Consider the following 17,946-nt stretch of genomic DNA (forward strand, 5'->3'; position numbering starts at 1 on the left):
GGCTCCCTAGTGCACATTTCATCTCAGTCTCGGTGTGTGCTTCATACTGTCTTTTATATTACTTCTTCTTCTGTTGTTTTGCAGTTAACCTTGCACCAGCTTTGGAATAGCACCTGTAGCGTTTTAACAGGCATTCTGCAAAGCTCTTTCCTGCAAGAGCTTAATGTCACCAGAATAACTGCCTGGGATCTTTTATTGTCGCCACATAATCCCTGCAGATAAGGACCCACAACAGAGTCATAGGTTAATAAGCCAGCAGCAAATGCTTGAACTCTGCCCGTAGATTAAAGAGGGTTGTGAATAGTTAGCTAAGGCAGCAAAATTTCTAGGACTTTTCAGTTGCCAATCTCTTTACAGTCTGGTAGTACTCTTGAAGGTACAGATGGGTGCATAAAGATGATATGGTTGACAGAAGCCAAGTGGCCCTTTCCTTAAAGCTTAGTAGTAGCTTCAGACGTCTGATTTAAAGATCAGGGCCTCATTGGTGTGTCCCAGATTTGTATGGACCTAAATCTGAAAGACGGCATTCACACATGCAGGAGGCAGGAGCCTCTGCGGGTATTGCATTTTGTACCGGAAAGCATTCTAATAGATTGTGACTATTTGTTCATGGCAATGGGAGAGATACAGTCCAATGCTTGGTATTTTATTCCCGCTTGGACTACTGCAATGCGCTCTATAAGGGGCTACCTTTGAAGGTGACCTGGAAACTACAACTAATCCAGAATGCGGCAGCTATACAGGTGACTGGTAGTGGCCGCCGAGACCATGTAACACAGGTCCTGAAAGACCTACATTGGCTCCCAGTACTTTTCCGAGCACAATTCAAAGTGTTGGTGCTGACCTGTAAAGCCCTAAACGGCCTTGGCCCACTGTACCTCCACGCCCATTGCTCAGCCCAGACACTGAGGGCCAGCTCCAAGACCCTTCTGGTGGTTCCCTCACTGCGAGAAGTGAGGTGGCAGGGAACCAGGCAGAGGGCCTTCTCGGTAGTGATGCCCACCTGTGGAACACCCTCCCACCAGCGGTCAAAGAGAAAAACAACCACCTGACTTTTAGAAGACACCTGAAGGCAGCCCTGTTTAGGGAAGCTTTTAATGTTTGATGTTTTATCATGTTTTTAATATTCTGTTGGGAGCCGCCCAGAGTGGCTGGGGAAACCCAGCCAGATGGGTGGGGTATAAATAATAAATTGTTGTTGTTGTTGTTGTTGTTATCATCATCATCCTGAGTGTAGCATAATGTGAATACGGTTTCAACAATGGAATGAGGGCAGACCTAATGGGAGCAAGTTAATGGGAGTGCTGGATTGTTTTTCAAAGTTCAGGGGGCAGTACCCAAAGCTAGTAGACTCTCTAAACTTAGGGTCATCGTTTCAAGCCCCACATTGGGCAAAATATTCTTGCATTGCAGGAGGCTGGACTGGATGACCCTCGTGGTCCCTTCCAACTCTGATTCTAATCCTAGTCAGAATAGACTTGTTGAAGTTCATTGTGCATGGCTAACCTGGCTTCATTAATTTCGGTTGCTCTGCTCTGAGTAGGACTTATTCAATGTTAGAAACTCAGATATATAAGCTAATTGCCTAATGGCCCCCTTAAACCAGGGTTACGTTCGCCATAAAGGAATGTATAGGCGCCATCTCTCTCCCCCCCCCCCAATGAAAGTAGTTATTATTATAAAGAAAAAGAATCTCAAAGGGGTTTACAACACATTGAAACAATCTAGAATAAAACGAACCCATGCTTCAAGGCAAATATTTCAGATCCTTCTCTTAAGTGACATTTTGCTTTCCCCATATTTATTCACCTAAATTCATATAGCTGCCCCGTAAGCAGAAGTACTCTAGGAAGCCAGGGTAGTGTAGACTGCTGGACTCGGACCTGAGTTCAAATCTCCTCTAAACCATAAAGCTCATTGGGTGACCTTGGGCCAGGCACAGCCTCTTAACCTACTTCACAGGGTCGTTGTAGGGATTAACCAAGCCGGGGGTGGGGTGTGAACCATGTACTTCTTAGAGAAAAGGAAGGGATAGAAATGCAATCAATAAGCTCTTCTGTTTGCCTGCTTCAGAAAGCTGGAGGGGCCAGCCAGATAGATAGGGCAGTTGCCAGCCTGGCATCTGCATCTAGAGAGCTCCATGTGGTCACAATTAGACCCACGCCAGTCACAAAACTCGTCTGGTGCCTGTGGGATTTCTAACACTAGACTTAGTTGCATACAATCTTCAGGATCTGAGCAAAGGGAGTGCATCAGTTTACCGGAAGAGCAATCTAGTATGGAAAGATTTTAAGCCATTCAATGTTGTCAACACCTTTTCCCCCCTGCACCTAAAAATTAACTCTGTGTTTTTTTGTTTCAAAACTATTTTTACTAATGCACATTTGAATCAGTTGGTTAAATGTGTCAATTTTAGTCAAGCCATTAAATCAACTGATTTCTTTAATCACACAGTCAAAATAACTTTTTGAAGTTGCTGTGCAACCACCCACTTCTTATTCTCTCTCTCTCTCTCTCTCTCTCTCTCTCTCTCTCTCTCTCTCACACACACACACACACACACACACACATGCATATAACGCACATATAGTGGTACCCCGGGTTAAGTACTTAATTCGTTCTGCAGGTCCGTTCTTAACCTGAAACTGTTGTTAACCTAAAGCACCACTTTCGCTAATGGGGCCTCCCGCTGCTGCTGCGCCGCCAGAGCACAATTTCTCTTCTCATCCTGAGGCAAAGTTCTTAACCCGGGGTAATATTTCTGGGTTAGAGGAGCCTGTAACCTGAAGCGTATGTAACCTGAAGCATATGTAACCCGAGGTACCAGTGTATAATGATTGCTTGCTTGCCTAAGAGAGCTCTCCTGCATGAACAGTAGATTGTGGATGAAAATCTTTGGATCTCGGCCCATGTGACTTTCAGAAACTGCATATATTTAAGAATAGAGTGATGTGTGTGGGTGTAAACATTTCCATTAAAATATTTGTCAATAATTCTTTTTCCATTTCTCTTTCTCTTTTAGTTGAAGCTTTATATCAAACCACATATCCAGAGTATCTCCAGTACATTTACCTGGTTGCACCAATATCTCTTATGATGCTAAATCCCTTAGGATTTATCTTCTGTGAAATCCAGAAATCGCGAGACAATCAAAATCTCTCTCACAGCAGAATCAAGATTGTGGGACTTGGGCTTCTTCGAGTGCTGCAGAACCCAATTGTGTTCATGGTCTTCATAGGAATTGGCTCAAACTTCATTCTTAAGCAAAAAATCCCTGAATATTTGGAAAACTTCTTTGATGGACTTGGCAGCTCGTTTTCTGGCTCAGCACTCTTTTATCTGGGCCTCACAATGGTGGGCCAAATAAAGAAGCTGACGAAGGGTACATTTGTTGCACTGATTCTTCTCATCACAGCTAAACTGTAAGTTTGATTCCCTCTCAATCATTTGTGTTTCTATTACTTTCAGTATTGGGTGCATAGCTCCTCTCATAGGATAGAAGCAGTATGAAATTGGTGCAGGAATGGTCTCCAACATTTATTTTTCCTGTTAACGGTTAGCATTTTGGGAGTACATATTAGACTGTTTGGGGGACAATTCTTGTACCCATTGGGTTGTTTCTGTACTTTGCCTTCTGCTAATGAAAAGATTCCTTCCATCCACAGAGAGCTTTTGATCCAGTAGAGAGGGATCCTGTGGACGGAAGGGTGGGGAGAGTGACTTCTCGGCCAACCTTCTTCCAGCACTTCCTCCAACATGGTTGTGTAAGTTCCCCCAACCTTCTGGAGCAGTGGAGGTGCTAAAGGAGGAAGTGGCAAAATGATTGAATTCATCAAGCATCCGTAAACTGTAATTAAGGAGATCACTCTGTAGGTGACTCAACATCTACATCTTAAGCTGCAGCTGATGAATCATCTGATTAATATTTTCACAAGCATGACTACTTAAAAACACACAGGCAAAATTTAAAGCAGAATTCCTATATGTCCTTCCAGCATGACACTTAAGTCTCAGGGGGTGTTAAGAGTGTTTAGAAACTTTGCATTGAATTGTGGCGAGTAATGTGTTCAAAAGATTGTCCTTGTCCTTTCCTGCTCTTTCATTCCAGTATTCCTTAACGGCTGCATTTTGAGGCTAGAAAATATTGAGATTGGCGCTGGGTAATTTGTGTTTCCTTTTCCCCTTCTTTTTTGCAGGCTGCTGATGCCGCTTCTATGCAGGGAAATGGTGGAACTGTTCGACAAGAGCGACAGCGTGGTCAACCACACCAGTTTATCAAACTATGCATTTCTGTATGGTGTCTTTCCATCAGCTCCTGGTGTAGCTATATTTGCAACTCAGTTCAACATGGAGGTTGAAATTGTATGTCTCCTGAACATTTAGTGAACAAATGTAAACTTAGGGCAGACCTAAAAATTGATTTTGTTGGGAATCTCAGGTGAGATATCCACACAGTGGTGGTTTCTCCCAGTACCAATCACCACACAGACGCTGAGAAAGGTTTAGATAGGTTACTGTTGCAGAAGATAAGGCTCAGTAAACAGTTCTGGATGTAGATATGGATATAGATATAGATACAGCCTCTAGGTTTTTTCCGATACAGATATTTACAGATACACGCAAGTACAAAGTATCTCAGTTGCTCTATATAAGTTCAGAAATTCAAGACGTAACATTGGACAAGTGACAACCAGCTAACTGACTTACAGAGACACAGCGCTGAGCAGACATGCATTAATCACAGATAGAGTCAGGGCAATGGGCTGTTACCATGGCAACTGGCTTGGCTGACACCGCACCAGCAATTAGCTCAATCATGGGGTGTTTTATGCTTGTGAAGAAAATTAACACCTTCTCGTGTCCCGTTACTCCCAACAGTTTTTTTCTTATACAAGCGTTCCTGGCTTCTTAACCCTGCTCAGAGATTAAGGGCCACAGTTGTTAATAATAATGCGATATACACTTGTGCCTATTGATTTCACTGTGCCTAAGAACATTTAGTTATGTGTCAGATTTTGGCTTACATACACAGTAATCTGTTTTGTTCATAGTAATGAAACATTACTGGTTATTTCTACTTCATGCTTTTTGCAGACGTTCAAGGGTCACTTAACTGGTTAAATTTTATTATTATTTATTTAACAAAGTTTAAATACCACTTGATTGAGGTAAAGCATCCGCATGAATGTTGAAATTATCAATATTTGAAACGCCTTAAAAATGAGTTCAAGGCATTACTATTAGCATATAAAGTCCTTGGCAGCTTTGGACCAGTTTATCTGTGAGATTACCTTTCCCCACATGTGCCCGCTCGACCACTCCGATCAGTGGAATTTGCACTAATACAGGTGCCTCATAATACCTGTTCCGCATTTGTAAGAACTCCACCGTTCTTTGGAACTCCCTGCCCATTGACATCAAGCCAGGCACTTTCATTGGACTATTTTCGGCACCTGCTAAAAACATCCTTGTTTAGAAAATCTTGCACAGATGCTTAACAAGTTGAGATAATTTAAATCTGTTTTAGTATTTTAACTTTTGTACATTTAAAAGCACGGTTGTGAATTTTTCTCGATTTTACTGTTTTACCTTTTTGCAAAGGTAAAGGTGTTGGGGGTTTTTTTACAATAAGGGGTATTGGTTGTTGTTTTTAGAATCAAGAGTACAGTGGTGCCCCGCAAGACGAATGCCTCGCAAGACGAAAAACTCGCTAGACGAAAGGGTTTTGCGGTTTTTGAGCTGCTTCGCAAGACGAAAACATCTTGCGTTTTTTGCAAGTTTGTTTCCTTTTTCTTAACACCCTTAATACAGTTGCGACTTGACTTCGAGGAGCAACTCATAGAACGCGGTGTGGTAGCCTTTTTTGAGTTTTTTGGCGATTTTTGAAGCTTTTCCAAAACTTTTCCGACACCGTGCTTCGCAAGACGAAAAATTCGCTAGACAAAAAAACTCGCGGAACGAATTAATTTCGTCTTGCGAGGCACCACTGTAATTGGTATATAAATTTTATGAAACAAATAATAAAATATTACTCCAGTGGTCTTCAACCTTTTCATACATGCATCTTTAACCCATTTGTGGATTATGCATTACGGATTGCATTGGATTTGGTTGAAGCAAGAGGGTTATGCTATAGATTGTCTTAACTTTCTCCATTCTTGATGTTTTGTACAGTGGAACCTCAGTTTCTGAACGTAATCTGTTCCGGAAGACCGTTCAACTTCCGAAACATTCGAAAACCGAGGATCAGTGGGCTGGCTGCAAAGTCAATAGGGAAAAATGAAAAATGCGCCTCAGAAGCCGTTTGACTTCCGAGGCACGTTCAGAAATGGAAGCAATTACTTCCGGATGTTCGGCTTCCGAGATGCTGGAAAACTGAGGTTCCACTGTATATTGTTTGTTTTATGGTTCTTGTACTAAGCTTTGTATTTTAATATTGCATATTTCCCCTGGAAATCTTTAGGTTGAAGGGTGGGATACAAATTTGATGATATTAAGATTTTGATTATTAATTATTAAATGGTGTTGCGGGCTTTTACTTGCTGAATACTTTCCATTTATAAATCGCATCAGGTGATGTTGATCCACAAAGCTCACACATCATTAAAGTTGTGTTTTCACCCATTTATATTCCTCTCCTGATCTGCAGTTGAAGTCATATGTCCTTGTTGTCACCTTAATTTCTGATTGCAGATAACGTCTGGTATGGTGATCAGCACTTTTGTCTCCGCCCCCATCATGTATGTTTCTGCCTGGCTGTTAACCATCCCGTCTATGGATCCCACTAGACTGGCATCTGCAATCCAAAACGTTAGCTTTGATATTAGTATCGTCAGTCTTGTCTCTTTGGTGAGTTTTAAATTTTCGAAACTTCATTGTTGTGAAGGGGGGGGGGAATGAAGCATATAAACCTGCATGTTCAAACATGTAAGCCTGAAAGTGTAAACCTGAGCATGTTTACTTGGAAGTAATTGCCATTGAACACAGCGTGTTTAATTCCAAGTAAACATGCACGGTGTTGGGTTTTCAGTTTCTACCATAGCCAGTTGCTGGAAGACTTGCAGGTTAATAGAAGCTGACAATCTGGGCTATGTGAAATTCTAACCCTTCTGGTTAAAAGGTTACCTGTAACATTACCAACTTGTGATAGTGGCAAACAGTCTTGGAATTGTATAAGACAGCACAGGGCTAAAGCGGTTGTCCTGAAAGCTTCAGAATACAGTGGTACCTCGGGTTACATACGCTTCAGGTTACAGACGCTTCAGGTTACAGACTCCGCTAACCCAGAAATAGTACCTCGGATTAAGAACTTTGCTTCAGGATGAGAACAGAAATCGTAAGGCAGCGGGAGGCCCCATTAGCTAAAGTGGTGCTTCAGGTTAAGAACAGTTTCAGGTTAAGAACAGACCTCCAGAACGAATTAAGTTCTTAACCCGAGGTACCACTGTACCAGACATATTAATAGATTTCCCTCCCCCGCCCCCTACACTGTCAAATGGTGTTTTTTTGGCAGGTAACCCTATTTACACGTATATCTACGGATGTTCTGGTTTTATGAATAAGACACCAAGCACTTCTTGTGCTGTGCTGTTCCAGAATGAGGACTGTTTCACAAATTACATTTTCATATATATGTCTGTATTTGTGGGGTGGGGTGGGGAATGGCCTCTGTCCAACTAACTTGTGCCAGCAGAAGCCAGTGCCAGGGATTCCTGCTAGACTTCCTTCTGTGCCCTCCCCAAGTCTTGCTCAGAAGGGTCAGGAGAACTCTACAGTGGGGAGAGTTCTGCCAGTGCAAGAATTTCTCCTTGCTCAGGAGAGGAATCTCTTTGGTGCTATGTTGAATACAGCCCATGTGTTTATACCCTATGGGTGAAAACAGTACATGAATATTTTCATGTGGGGGAAGGGGGTCGTCTTCTTTGGCAATCACTCGTAGCCGAGTAAGATTATCTTCCATGAAGGCAGTTTCAGCAATGAGTCCGTAAGCGACTGTGGAGGCCAATTCCAGATCCACACGTCCTTCCACAGTGGGGACATTGGTTTCCGGGCAGTGTGGATTTGCCAAGCGTGCCTTCCTCTTAGCGCATTTCTTCCTTGCGTCCTGAGTTTGAGTGTCTTCAAAGCCCATGACACCTTTGGTAAAGGCTGCAAAATAGAGGGAGCTGCATTGAAACTGCATAACACCTAGCTCTATCTAAAGAATCCTTGTTTTCAGGGTATTTGATATTTCAGACTGAAGTCTTCTGAGCTTGAAACCAAAATGAAAAACTTGATCTCTTGATTGGGCTAGCTGTAGCTGCATTCAAAGTTTTTTGTGCAGCGGACAAGACAGGGTTGCTAAGCATGTTGGGAGTCAGTGGTGGTTTCTACCTGTTAAGCAAACGGAACATTTTTAAGGGGCTTGATAATTAACTTGCTTGTAAAAATCGGAATGCTGACTCTCACAAGGGACAGGTTTTGACCAAACAATCATGCATTTGATGTGCTCCCTTCTTTTGTAAAGAAACTGGAATTTGAATCTCTTACCTGTATTTCAGATCTGGTCCCTTGGTGTTATTCTTCTAAGTAAAAAATACAAGCAGCTTCCTCACATGCTTACAACTAACTTACTCATTGCTCAGGTCAGTATAACGTAGACTATAAACATATGGAACATTTCTTGTAAAAGGGATGGTTTTGAAAGTAATAATAAGCAGGAAGTGTTTTGTTTTCTGCTGAAGCTCTGAAGGCGTGTGCCACAGACAGCAATCTTAGTGAAACCAAGTAGGCCTGGCTAATGTATTCATAGGAGATAACCTGGAAATCTCAGGCATGTTGCTTTGTGTTCATGATGGAAGAGTATAAACAGTGATAGATAAATCAATACATTCAGTTGCTTCTGCAAAGGGAATTCTTCACTGCAGCTTTCTGCGTACCCCAACAAAAGTTTTCCCTGAGAGTTGGGTAGAATATGAGACTCTGGGGAGAGAAACTTGGGGAAATCTTTCAGAGGCACCTGCAATGAAAAGGAGGGGTTGGGAAATTCCCCTTGCCCCAAGCATTGCATTACCTTGGTTAAAGAACAGCTTAGTTTATGAACAACTTGGGATTAAGAACGCTGCAAACCCGGAAGTAGGTGTTTTGGTTTGTGAACTTTGCTTTGGAAGCAGAACATGTTTCACTTCCTGTTGAGTGTGTTCCATTTGCAAATTGAGTCCCCTGCTGCTATGGGAAAGCACGCCTTGGTTTAAGAATGGACTTCCGGAATGTATTAAGTTCATAAACCAAGGTGCTACTGTATATGCAAACTTGGTTCTTTCACAATATTGCAAGCTGAATGTGCAAATTTCTGTGCTTGTCTGCTAGAAGCCAATGTAGCCAATGCAGGATGAAACCCTGTCCTGCCACCCATTGCAAGTAATGTCAGCTGATGGGCAGATGAATGTCATTTGGGGGAAAGGGCCTTGCAGGCCAAGACTGGCCTGCTGGGATACTCAACAGTGAGATACCCCACCCCGTCTTAGAGGCCTTACTCCTTCTGACAACAGGGGGCAAGCATGCCTCTTCCAAGATTATGTCTTCTCTGGCACAAGCATTGTATAATCTAAAATAAAATAAAGCTTTTTTTCTGATACTCCCTCTATTATAGGCCATGGAAGCGAAACAGAAACCGCTCCACCTCTTCCCCTTCCCACCCCAAAGTAACAGGGCAAAGGGAAAGCTACAGTTAGCCTGTTAATCAATCAGTTCATTAATTACGTGAATTTTAATTTCTGAGATGTCTTCCGTTGCATGGCAAACCCTTAAAGTGAATTAAAAATAAACCTGATTTTTACCTTTCAGTTTGTATCCTGTGTTGGAATGGTAATGTGGAATTTCACTATTAAAGAGAGAAGCATCACTCTGCAAATCCTTGTGTTCATCTTCCTGTACAGTGCGCTTTACAGTGCTTTTTTGTGGACAGGTAGGCTAAAAAGTAGTAATACGGGGTATCCAAAACGCAACTCTACGTGCATTATGGTGGTCCTGCAAGTTATTTCCCCTCTTAATTAATAGCGCCTTTGCGATAGTGGTCTGTACATTTCCTTCCTTCCAAGCCGAGTCAGTCTGTTTTTTCCTAGTGTGTCCAGCCTGTCACTGGGGTGCCCAGAATGCTTTGCATTCATATAGCGCTTTCAGTGTGCAAATTACATCACACACATTAGACTCATCGTCATATTCACAACATGAGGAAGGGCCAGTATTAATTTTATGTTGCAGATTGGACGTCGAGTAGGAAAGTGGCTTGCCTCAAACCACCTAGTTGAGTCCGTGGCTGAGCTGGGAATTGATCTGGATTGCATCTCGTTTCTATTAGTCGCTATACTAACAACAGCTTCCTTCCTAGTCTGGATTATCCTGCATATGCCAGCCAGCTGGATTGTTGCATATTTTAGAAGTCTGTGCTAGATCAGTAAAAGAGCTTTGCTTCCTGGGACTTAGTCCCCTGCATCTCTAGATAGAGATGAGAAGACTCCTGTCTGAAGAGAGTTGCTGCTAGTTTGGTCTGCCTTTCATCAAATCTTAGAATTGTAGAGTTGGAAGGGACCGCGAGGGTCATCTAGTCCAACCCCCTGCAATGTGGGATTTTTTTGCCCATTGTGGGGCTCGAACCCCTGACCCTGAGGTTAAGAGTCTCATCCTCTACCAACAGAGCTGTCGAGGTGGTCTACTTTGTGTGTGGCATCTTCCTATGTTCCTGTTTCCTACAGTGTATCCTTATTTCTTAATACCTTCGGTGGTTATAAGGGGATGAGGCATCCCACTTTGGTGGGTGGGTGGGGGGAAACACTGCTTCCTTAAAAAGAAATAAACCAAGTTTCAAACTTTGTCGTTATCAGGTTTCTTATCTTTCTCTCTGCTGCTTTTGAAAAGAAGAGAAGCCATAAAGATCCCCGTCGGATTTATCATTATAGCTGGCTGGGGGTATGTTGGCAGAGGCTCTTTACTGAGAAAATACGTAGGAAGCCAGAAGCTAATGACCTGTGTGGTTCATCTTGGTTTTTTTGTTTATTGCAGCATCCCAGCTGTTCTTGTGGGAATCGTGTTAATCGCTGGTGAACGCTCGGATAACATCATTGATTCTGCGTTCTTTTATGGAAAAGATCAGGTATAGAGGTTCTTCCGCTCCTGTCTTTTAATAGTTGACCTTCCGTAGTCAGTGTCTGTGAATTTTGCCTTCCAGGGGAGAGATGTCCTTTCAGCCCAAGCACCTTATTTACTTGTGGGCAACCTTACAGAGGGCCATAAGGCAAAAGTTGGTGCCGTAACTGATGTAGTTCTTATCTTTGTGTACAGTAAGCTATGTTCCAGCCAAACAGCACACCCCTCGACCCAGGCAAACAAATAGCGTTTCAAGCAGTATTGAAATGAGGGCAGTGATATATGGCCTGAGGAGAATCACAGTGACTGCTTGGAAGACCTGGATTAGGCTTCCTCAGCCTCGGCCCTCCAGATGTTTTTGGCCTACAACTCCCATGATCCCTAGCTAGCAGGACCAGTGGTCAGGGTTGATGGGAACTGTAGTCTCAAAACATCTGGAGGACCGAGGCTGAGGAAGTCTGCCCTGGAGGGCCTTGTTCAGCCCCTCATCCTTAGGCTTTCCCACCCCTACTATGCACTTTCCGTCTTTATACAGTGGTACCTCGGGTTACAGATGCTTCAGGTTACATACGCTTCAGGTTACAGACTCCGCTAACCCAGAAATAGTACCTCAGGTTAAGAACTTTGCTTCAGGACAAGAACAGAAATCGTGCTCTGGCGACGCGGCAGCAGCAGGAGGCCCCATTAGCTAAAGTGGTGCTTCAGATTAAGAACAGTTTCAGGTTAAGAACGGCCCTCCAGAACGAATTAAGTTCTTAACCTGAGGTACCACTGTAATGAAACACAACTTCCAAGAAACAAGGTGTAGAATTGACAGCATCCCTTAAAAGCAATACTTGAGAAGTGCATTAGCAGCCGAGATTTCTATATGCTTGACAGAATTATATGCATGGTGCTGGGTAGAGAAAGGGGATGTTGACAAAGTACTGAGTATTAGATTATTTTGCTTGAGAACTTGCGAAGCTGACATTAAACTTGACATCTGGTGTACAGTATGAACCAGAGGAGGCACAGGTTTCAGCAGGAAGTTCCAAATAAAGCTGAGGCAGGTGAGTGTGGCAAATGGAATATTATTGTATTTTTGGTTCCTTTCTCCCCCTCAAAAAGCGACTTGTACTGTAATACAAATATCTGTTCCCAGCCTTTGACTTTAAAAACCTCGAATAAGCAAATAGTATTTGTTTTATTCAGTTTTCTAGAGACACAGTGATGCTGAATTTCTGATTCTTTTCAGCATGGTCACATAGGTTCTTTCAAATGACAAGGGACCTACTGAACTCCTGCCTCTCTCTCTCCCCCTCACCCCATTTTTGCAGATGATTATCACAGCAGTAATCGTATCCATCAGCATATTGATATCGGGTGTATCACTCATGTGTATGAACAGATCTGGAATGGAAGCCAGCTATGAGGTGTTGACCCAAGATTCCCAACACAGTCAAACAGAGGAAACAGAAAGGGAATTTAACGAGCGCAGTAGATCTCCAGACAGTTCTTCTCGTTCGTTGGTGGACCCTTCAATGGAAAGAGGTATGAGAAATCCTTAATAGAAGAAGCCTGGTTACTTTTGACGGCAATAGGACATACTAAGGCCTCTGTCAGGAGATTGTTTTCTATTTTGTTTTGACCCAGGCATGCATGTTCCACACCCAAACTTGTAGACATTGCCACTTGCGATCCCCCGCTCACCTTGGCAGTGATGTCTGAATGCCCGCCTCAAATAATGTACTGCAGTCAAATTGCAAACCCATTCCAGGCCCATTTAAAAGAGCATAATCTTGTCTTGCTGTGTCACAATACCCTCTAGAAAAATAGACACCTTTCTAATCTGCCGTTTTTCCTCTAGGGTGCTGTGAGTGCCAAAAGCCAAATAGAAGGTTATGCTGTTCTGAAGGAGAGCCAGGATCCAGTCGTAGCAGCGCCCGCGATAACTGCACGACATCGATTGAGACAGGTGAAGCACAACTGTAGTACCCTGTGTTGTTCAAGCCCGTTTACAAGTTTTAAAACGGAAGCATGTGAAATTGCAAAATTGCACATCTGTTCGTTAAGAGGTCTGCATGTGCCGGGCCGAGAGTACATCACCCACATTTCAAGTTACAAACCTTTTCACATATCAGTCCCGTGAAGGGGGTCTGTGCGCAGGAAGGGCAGAGAGGGTCAGTGGCTGTTGCCCTTTTCTATGTGTGAACTTCCAGCTGCACAGTTAATACATAAAGGGAGCTCTTATGGTTGAGTTTGGTCAGTGTGTGTTTTTTTTCTTCAGAACATCATGTGTGTACTTCGTATTCATATACTGCCACACGGGTTTCGGAAAATTATTTGATGGTAACTGGCCAAACTGATAATAAGCTTAATTTTTAGTGAGTGAAAAAATGAATTCGCCCAAAAGTAACTTTTGACAGTAGGGGTGTAGGAAGTCATTCACTGCCTCCTGCTATAATTTGGGTGAGGGTTAGAATGGGGCGGGCGGTACCGTAGCTTGCTTTTGAGACAGCTGGAAAAGCAAGGCATCATCCCACTAGCCCCTTTGCACTTTCTGCATGTAGGGACACAGGTGGCGCTGTGGTCTAAACCACTGGGCCTAGGGCTTGCCGATCAGAAGGTCGGCGGTTCGAATCCCTGTAACGGGGTGAGCTCCCTTTGCTCTGTCGCAACTCCTGCCAACCTAGCAGTTTGAAAGCACGAAGTGCAAGTAAATAAACAGGTACCGCTCCAGCAAGAAGGTAAACGGTGTTTCCGTGCGCTCTGGCTTCCATCACAGTGTCCCGTTGCACCAGAAGCGGTTTAGTCATGCTGGCCACATGACCTGGAAAGCTGTCTGTGGACAAACGCTGGCTCCCTCGGCCTGAAAGCGAGATAAGCGCCACAACCCCATAGTTGCCTTTGACTGGACTTAACCATCCAGGGGTCCTTTACCTTTTTACCTTTTCTTTTACCGCTGCACCATCTCCCGCAATCTTCAGAGAATATTCTAAGAGGCTTTATATGGGATGGATAGAAAACCATAATGTTTGGGGACAGCAACTCCCTACGTTCTTTGTGGGTCTATAGAGGATCACACAACGAAGGAAGCAGTAGCAGGAAGGAAATAATTTCACCTGTTTGTCAAGAAGGGCAGTATATTCTTTGGCAAAGCGAACGACTTGACTAGAGAGACTAGAGTGTGTGTCATTGGTTAACAAGTAAGGAAGAGGAAAGGAGCCTAGGCCTCTTGAACTACTCATCTAAGTTAGCAGGAACTATCGCTGCTAAGATTGGCAGCAGAAAGGGATCCAGTGTTCAGCTGCAGCAAGCTCCCTGTATGGGAATTTGTTGACCTCTTGCTGCCATCTGGTGGCAGGAACGATTTGACAAGAACTTTTGACACTTTCTATAAATACACCAAATTCAACTTTAGAAGTGGAATTCATTGTAATGCTTAGCTGTTGATGTATATGAGAAACGAGGTCCACTCGCCAGTGCCAGTGCTATTTTTCTAAAAAAAGAGGGGTCGGAACTCGCTGTGAACGCCTTCCTTGTTCTCTTATAATAGCAATGGTGCTGGAACCGAGTTCCTGCTGAAAAAAAGCCTTGTCGCTTGTCCAGTGAAACCTTCCCGCTTCCTATCCCCGTGTGCCCCGTAAATCTTTTCTGGGGTTTCACCCAACCCTCCAGAGCAGATTGTGGGGGAGCCCTACTGCATACAGCTTCATTGAACCCCGTCCTAAATTCTATTACGTTATGTTTTACCTATGGAATTTGACGTAGGGCCGAATAAATAAAATGCCAGCATGCTGATATTCAGCTTAGTAAGGCTACACCATGTAGAAAGCATTGTGGGTCGGTATTTTAGTGCCAGTATTTCCTTTCTCGTTTCTCTCCTCCCCACACCTGGCCAGGAAATTTAATGTTGGATTAAAAGCCTGTTCCAGAGAATGGCTTTAGTGCTGTGCTGTTTTAAGCTATTCAAGTGGTAACTGCCCCGGTTGCTTTGCAAGGTCACAGAAATAGGGTAGCTGTTGGCCTGGGTCAAAACTCTTAAGTCTTTCACTCCTTGAAGCAAGCAGCCAGTAAAGTCTTTCACAAGCAAAAGATGTGTGGGTGTGGAATGCAATGGAAAAGAAAGGACATAGAGTTTATTTTTCTGATTAGTGTTTTCTAGTGGGGGGGGAATGCTTTTGCTTTAACAATATGATAGTAATCAATGCAGTATTTACATATCAATTGGGCTAAATGAAAAACTTAACATATTTACTTTAATGTTTTTCAGCGAATCGGTGCTTAAGTCCATGCAGTTCTCAGAGCTGTGCCTTGGTCCAGGAAGAGCAGCTTCTGCAAACTGGAGACAAGCAGCTGGCTAGACATGTGCTGCTCTGCTTGCTTCTCATTGTGGGCCTCTTTGCTGTAAATTGCTTTTTCCCCCCCACCTCTTCTGATAACTGTTTTAGTTCATTGATTCACACCAATGTTTAGGGAAGTCAGTGCAGGGAGGGAAAACTTTCAATGCCATTATAATTTATGCAGCATTTTTTATTTGCTGCATTTACATCCCATCTTTCCTCTGAAGATCTCAGTGCATCATTCTCCTCCACCCCCAATCTTATCCTCACAACATTCATGTCAAGTAGGTTGCTTGCATTTGCATCGAAATTCTAGAGGTCCTCAGCAATGCAGTGTTAGAGTTCACAGTAGGTGGACCAGTGGTCTGATGTGATATTGTCAGTTTCCTATCTACCGTATTTTTCTCTCTATAAGGCACACTTTTCCCCTCCTAAAAGGTAAGGGGAAATTTGTATGTGTTTTATGGAGCAAATGCAGGCGAGAGGCTCTGCTCAGCGCTCCCTTTAAAGAGGGTTAGGCTTTTCCCTGAAGAGGGACAAGGGCAGCCCTGCGCGCTCTTTAAAGGGAGTGCTGCTCTTGGGGGAGCCTTAGCCGCACACAGCCTCTCCTGGGCAGTAGGAGCCTTCATCCCCTGCCTGGTAGAGGCTGCGCAGTGATCCGGCTGGCTGTCCTGGCTTCTGGGATTCAGAATATTTTTTTTCTTGTTTTCCTCTTCCAAAAACTAGGTGCGTCTTATGAGAGCGAAAAATACGGTACTCCTCCTTAGTTGTGTTAATATAAGAATATTGCATAAACCCCTTGCATGGAATGATGTCTTGAAGTGACCTGCATTAAATAGTGATAAGCCATCTGTTGAGGTGTAATGAAGAGTTATTGCACAAAGAGTAGCTGGCATGGCGTCTTGTCACATGTTCTGGGCTACATTGTCCCTAATCATTGATTGATCTTGCTGACTTGGTCCAATGGGAGTTGAGTCTTAACAACCTCTGAAGGACACCCTGTTGTCTACCTCTGAAATAGGCTACCACACCTGTAGTCATGCTTTCCTATCATGCTTTCAAGTGTTGCTATAACAGCAGACAGCATTGGAGTGATAAAAGAGATGGGCTGGTTGTTCCATCAGCTGTGTATTTAGTAAAATAAACATTTCATTAAATTCTTGGGGTGTGGTACTCGACCACATAGTTTAGTAAGTCGAATGAGTTGTGTTTGGACATTGGGGCTTCCCCTGTGTGCCCCACCATATCCAAATCTGCTCCATAAGGTAGTGGGAACCCCCAGAACAGATTTAAGAGGGTGCATAGGGGTGGAAAGGGAGAACATTCTCTTGCGCAGAGACAAATCCATTGTGCTGATGCACTGTTCCCCCTTAGTGCTACTTTGAATGCATACAACCCATGGCTTTAATATATTAGTACAGAGACAAATGACTAGTAGCTTTCCATTGGAAAAGCATTTTATTAAACAGATGTACATTCCACCTCGTTGCAAGCCCTAAAGTGGATTGCAATAAAAATAACAAAATTCAAAAAACGTGAAGCTTTAAAAATATTTGTTGTTCTTGTCTTCCCCCAGAATTTATCCAGCTGTTTGTGGTGGTTGTTCAACCAAGAACCTGGAAGACTCTATGTGGAACTACAATTCTTTTGCGCTGTATTTAATTTTGGTCAGGTAATATTGACTCTGACATCACACCTCCGATCTTACATTCACTTGACTGAGACAACATCTCACTGAACCCAGTTAGCATGCCTAAGAAGATTGGGATAAAAAGAGTTTGCCAGGAAGGGGGGAAGGGGCCCCTCTTTGTTCCTTTGCTTATTATGAACTTGAAGAAAATTATGTTGAAAGTACTCACTCTGTCAATGTGCTCTGACAAGTTGCACTGGGTTCCTGGCTGCTGTACCAGACTTTAAAGGGAGGGGGGAAATACTCGTTTCCAATAGACAGATGTTTCATTAGCATTTGTCACCAAGACAGAGGATGGATGGATGTTTCAGCATTATCAGGTGACTGTCATCAAGGTCTGTAGATTTCAATGAGTGCACATTATTGAAAGTAGTCATTAACTTGTAACTTAGGTCTTTGTACTAGCACTTATTTTAATTCCTGCTGCTGTTACCACATACACCCTTGTGTGTGAGAACGTGTGTGTATAACCTGAAGTAAAATAAAAGCCACAAAGTGTCTTGGGATACCTTAAAATTCCTTAGATTTTAGTGGTCTACTTATCAATGTTTCTTTTTTTAAAAATAATAACAATCCTTTCTTTTTCAGGGATTCATTTCTTTTGGGATTTTTGGTTTAGACAAACATCTTATTATTCTTCCATTCAAACGGAGGTAATTTTCCAAATAAGTATATGAATGTGTTAATAATGCCAACTGTCTTTCAGATTTGACTCCCAACTAATGTTATTTCTGCCTTAACTTTTGTACCATTCACGAAACAACATTCACATACATGGAATGGGGCTTTCTCTTCAACTCATTCTCTGTG

General features: G+C 43.1%; 1 protein-coding gene across 3 annotated transcripts in view; it reads left to right on the forward strand.

Annotated features, from left to right (window-relative positions):
- The window catches only part of GPR155 (G protein-coupled receptor 155), a 37,702-nt gene that overhangs the window by 13,446 nt on the left and 6,310 nt on the right, over positions 1 to 17,946 (forward strand). For all 3 annotated transcript variants that reach the window (XM_083468406.1, XM_083468405.1, XM_083468407.1), the window contains exons 3-14: positions 3,023 to 3,422; positions 4,197 to 4,362; positions 6,694 to 6,849; positions 8,541 to 8,624; positions 9,826 to 9,946; positions 10,863 to 10,947; positions 11,041 to 11,131; positions 12,441 to 12,654; positions 12,971 to 13,078; positions 15,377 to 15,510; positions 17,023 to 17,118; positions 17,725 to 17,789. In XM_083468406.1, the coding sequence (XP_083324532.1) occupies positions 3,023 to 3,422; positions 4,197 to 4,362; positions 6,694 to 6,849; positions 8,541 to 8,624; positions 9,826 to 9,946; positions 10,863 to 10,947; positions 11,041 to 11,131; positions 12,441 to 12,654; positions 12,971 to 13,078; positions 15,377 to 15,510; positions 17,023 to 17,118; positions 17,725 to 17,789 (1,720 nt within the window). The remainder of the gene's footprint in view (positions 1 to 3,022; positions 3,423 to 4,196; positions 4,363 to 6,693; positions 6,850 to 8,540; positions 8,625 to 9,825; positions 9,947 to 10,862; positions 10,948 to 11,040; positions 11,132 to 12,440; positions 12,655 to 12,970; positions 13,079 to 15,376; positions 15,511 to 17,022; positions 17,119 to 17,724; positions 17,790 to 17,946) is intronic.

This window comes from Podarcis liolepis (genome assembly GCF_965112155.1).
Source record: "Podarcis liolepis genome assembly, chromosome: 1".
NCBI lineage: Eukaryota > Metazoa > Chordata > Lepidosauria > Squamata > Lacertidae > Podarcis > Podarcis liolepis.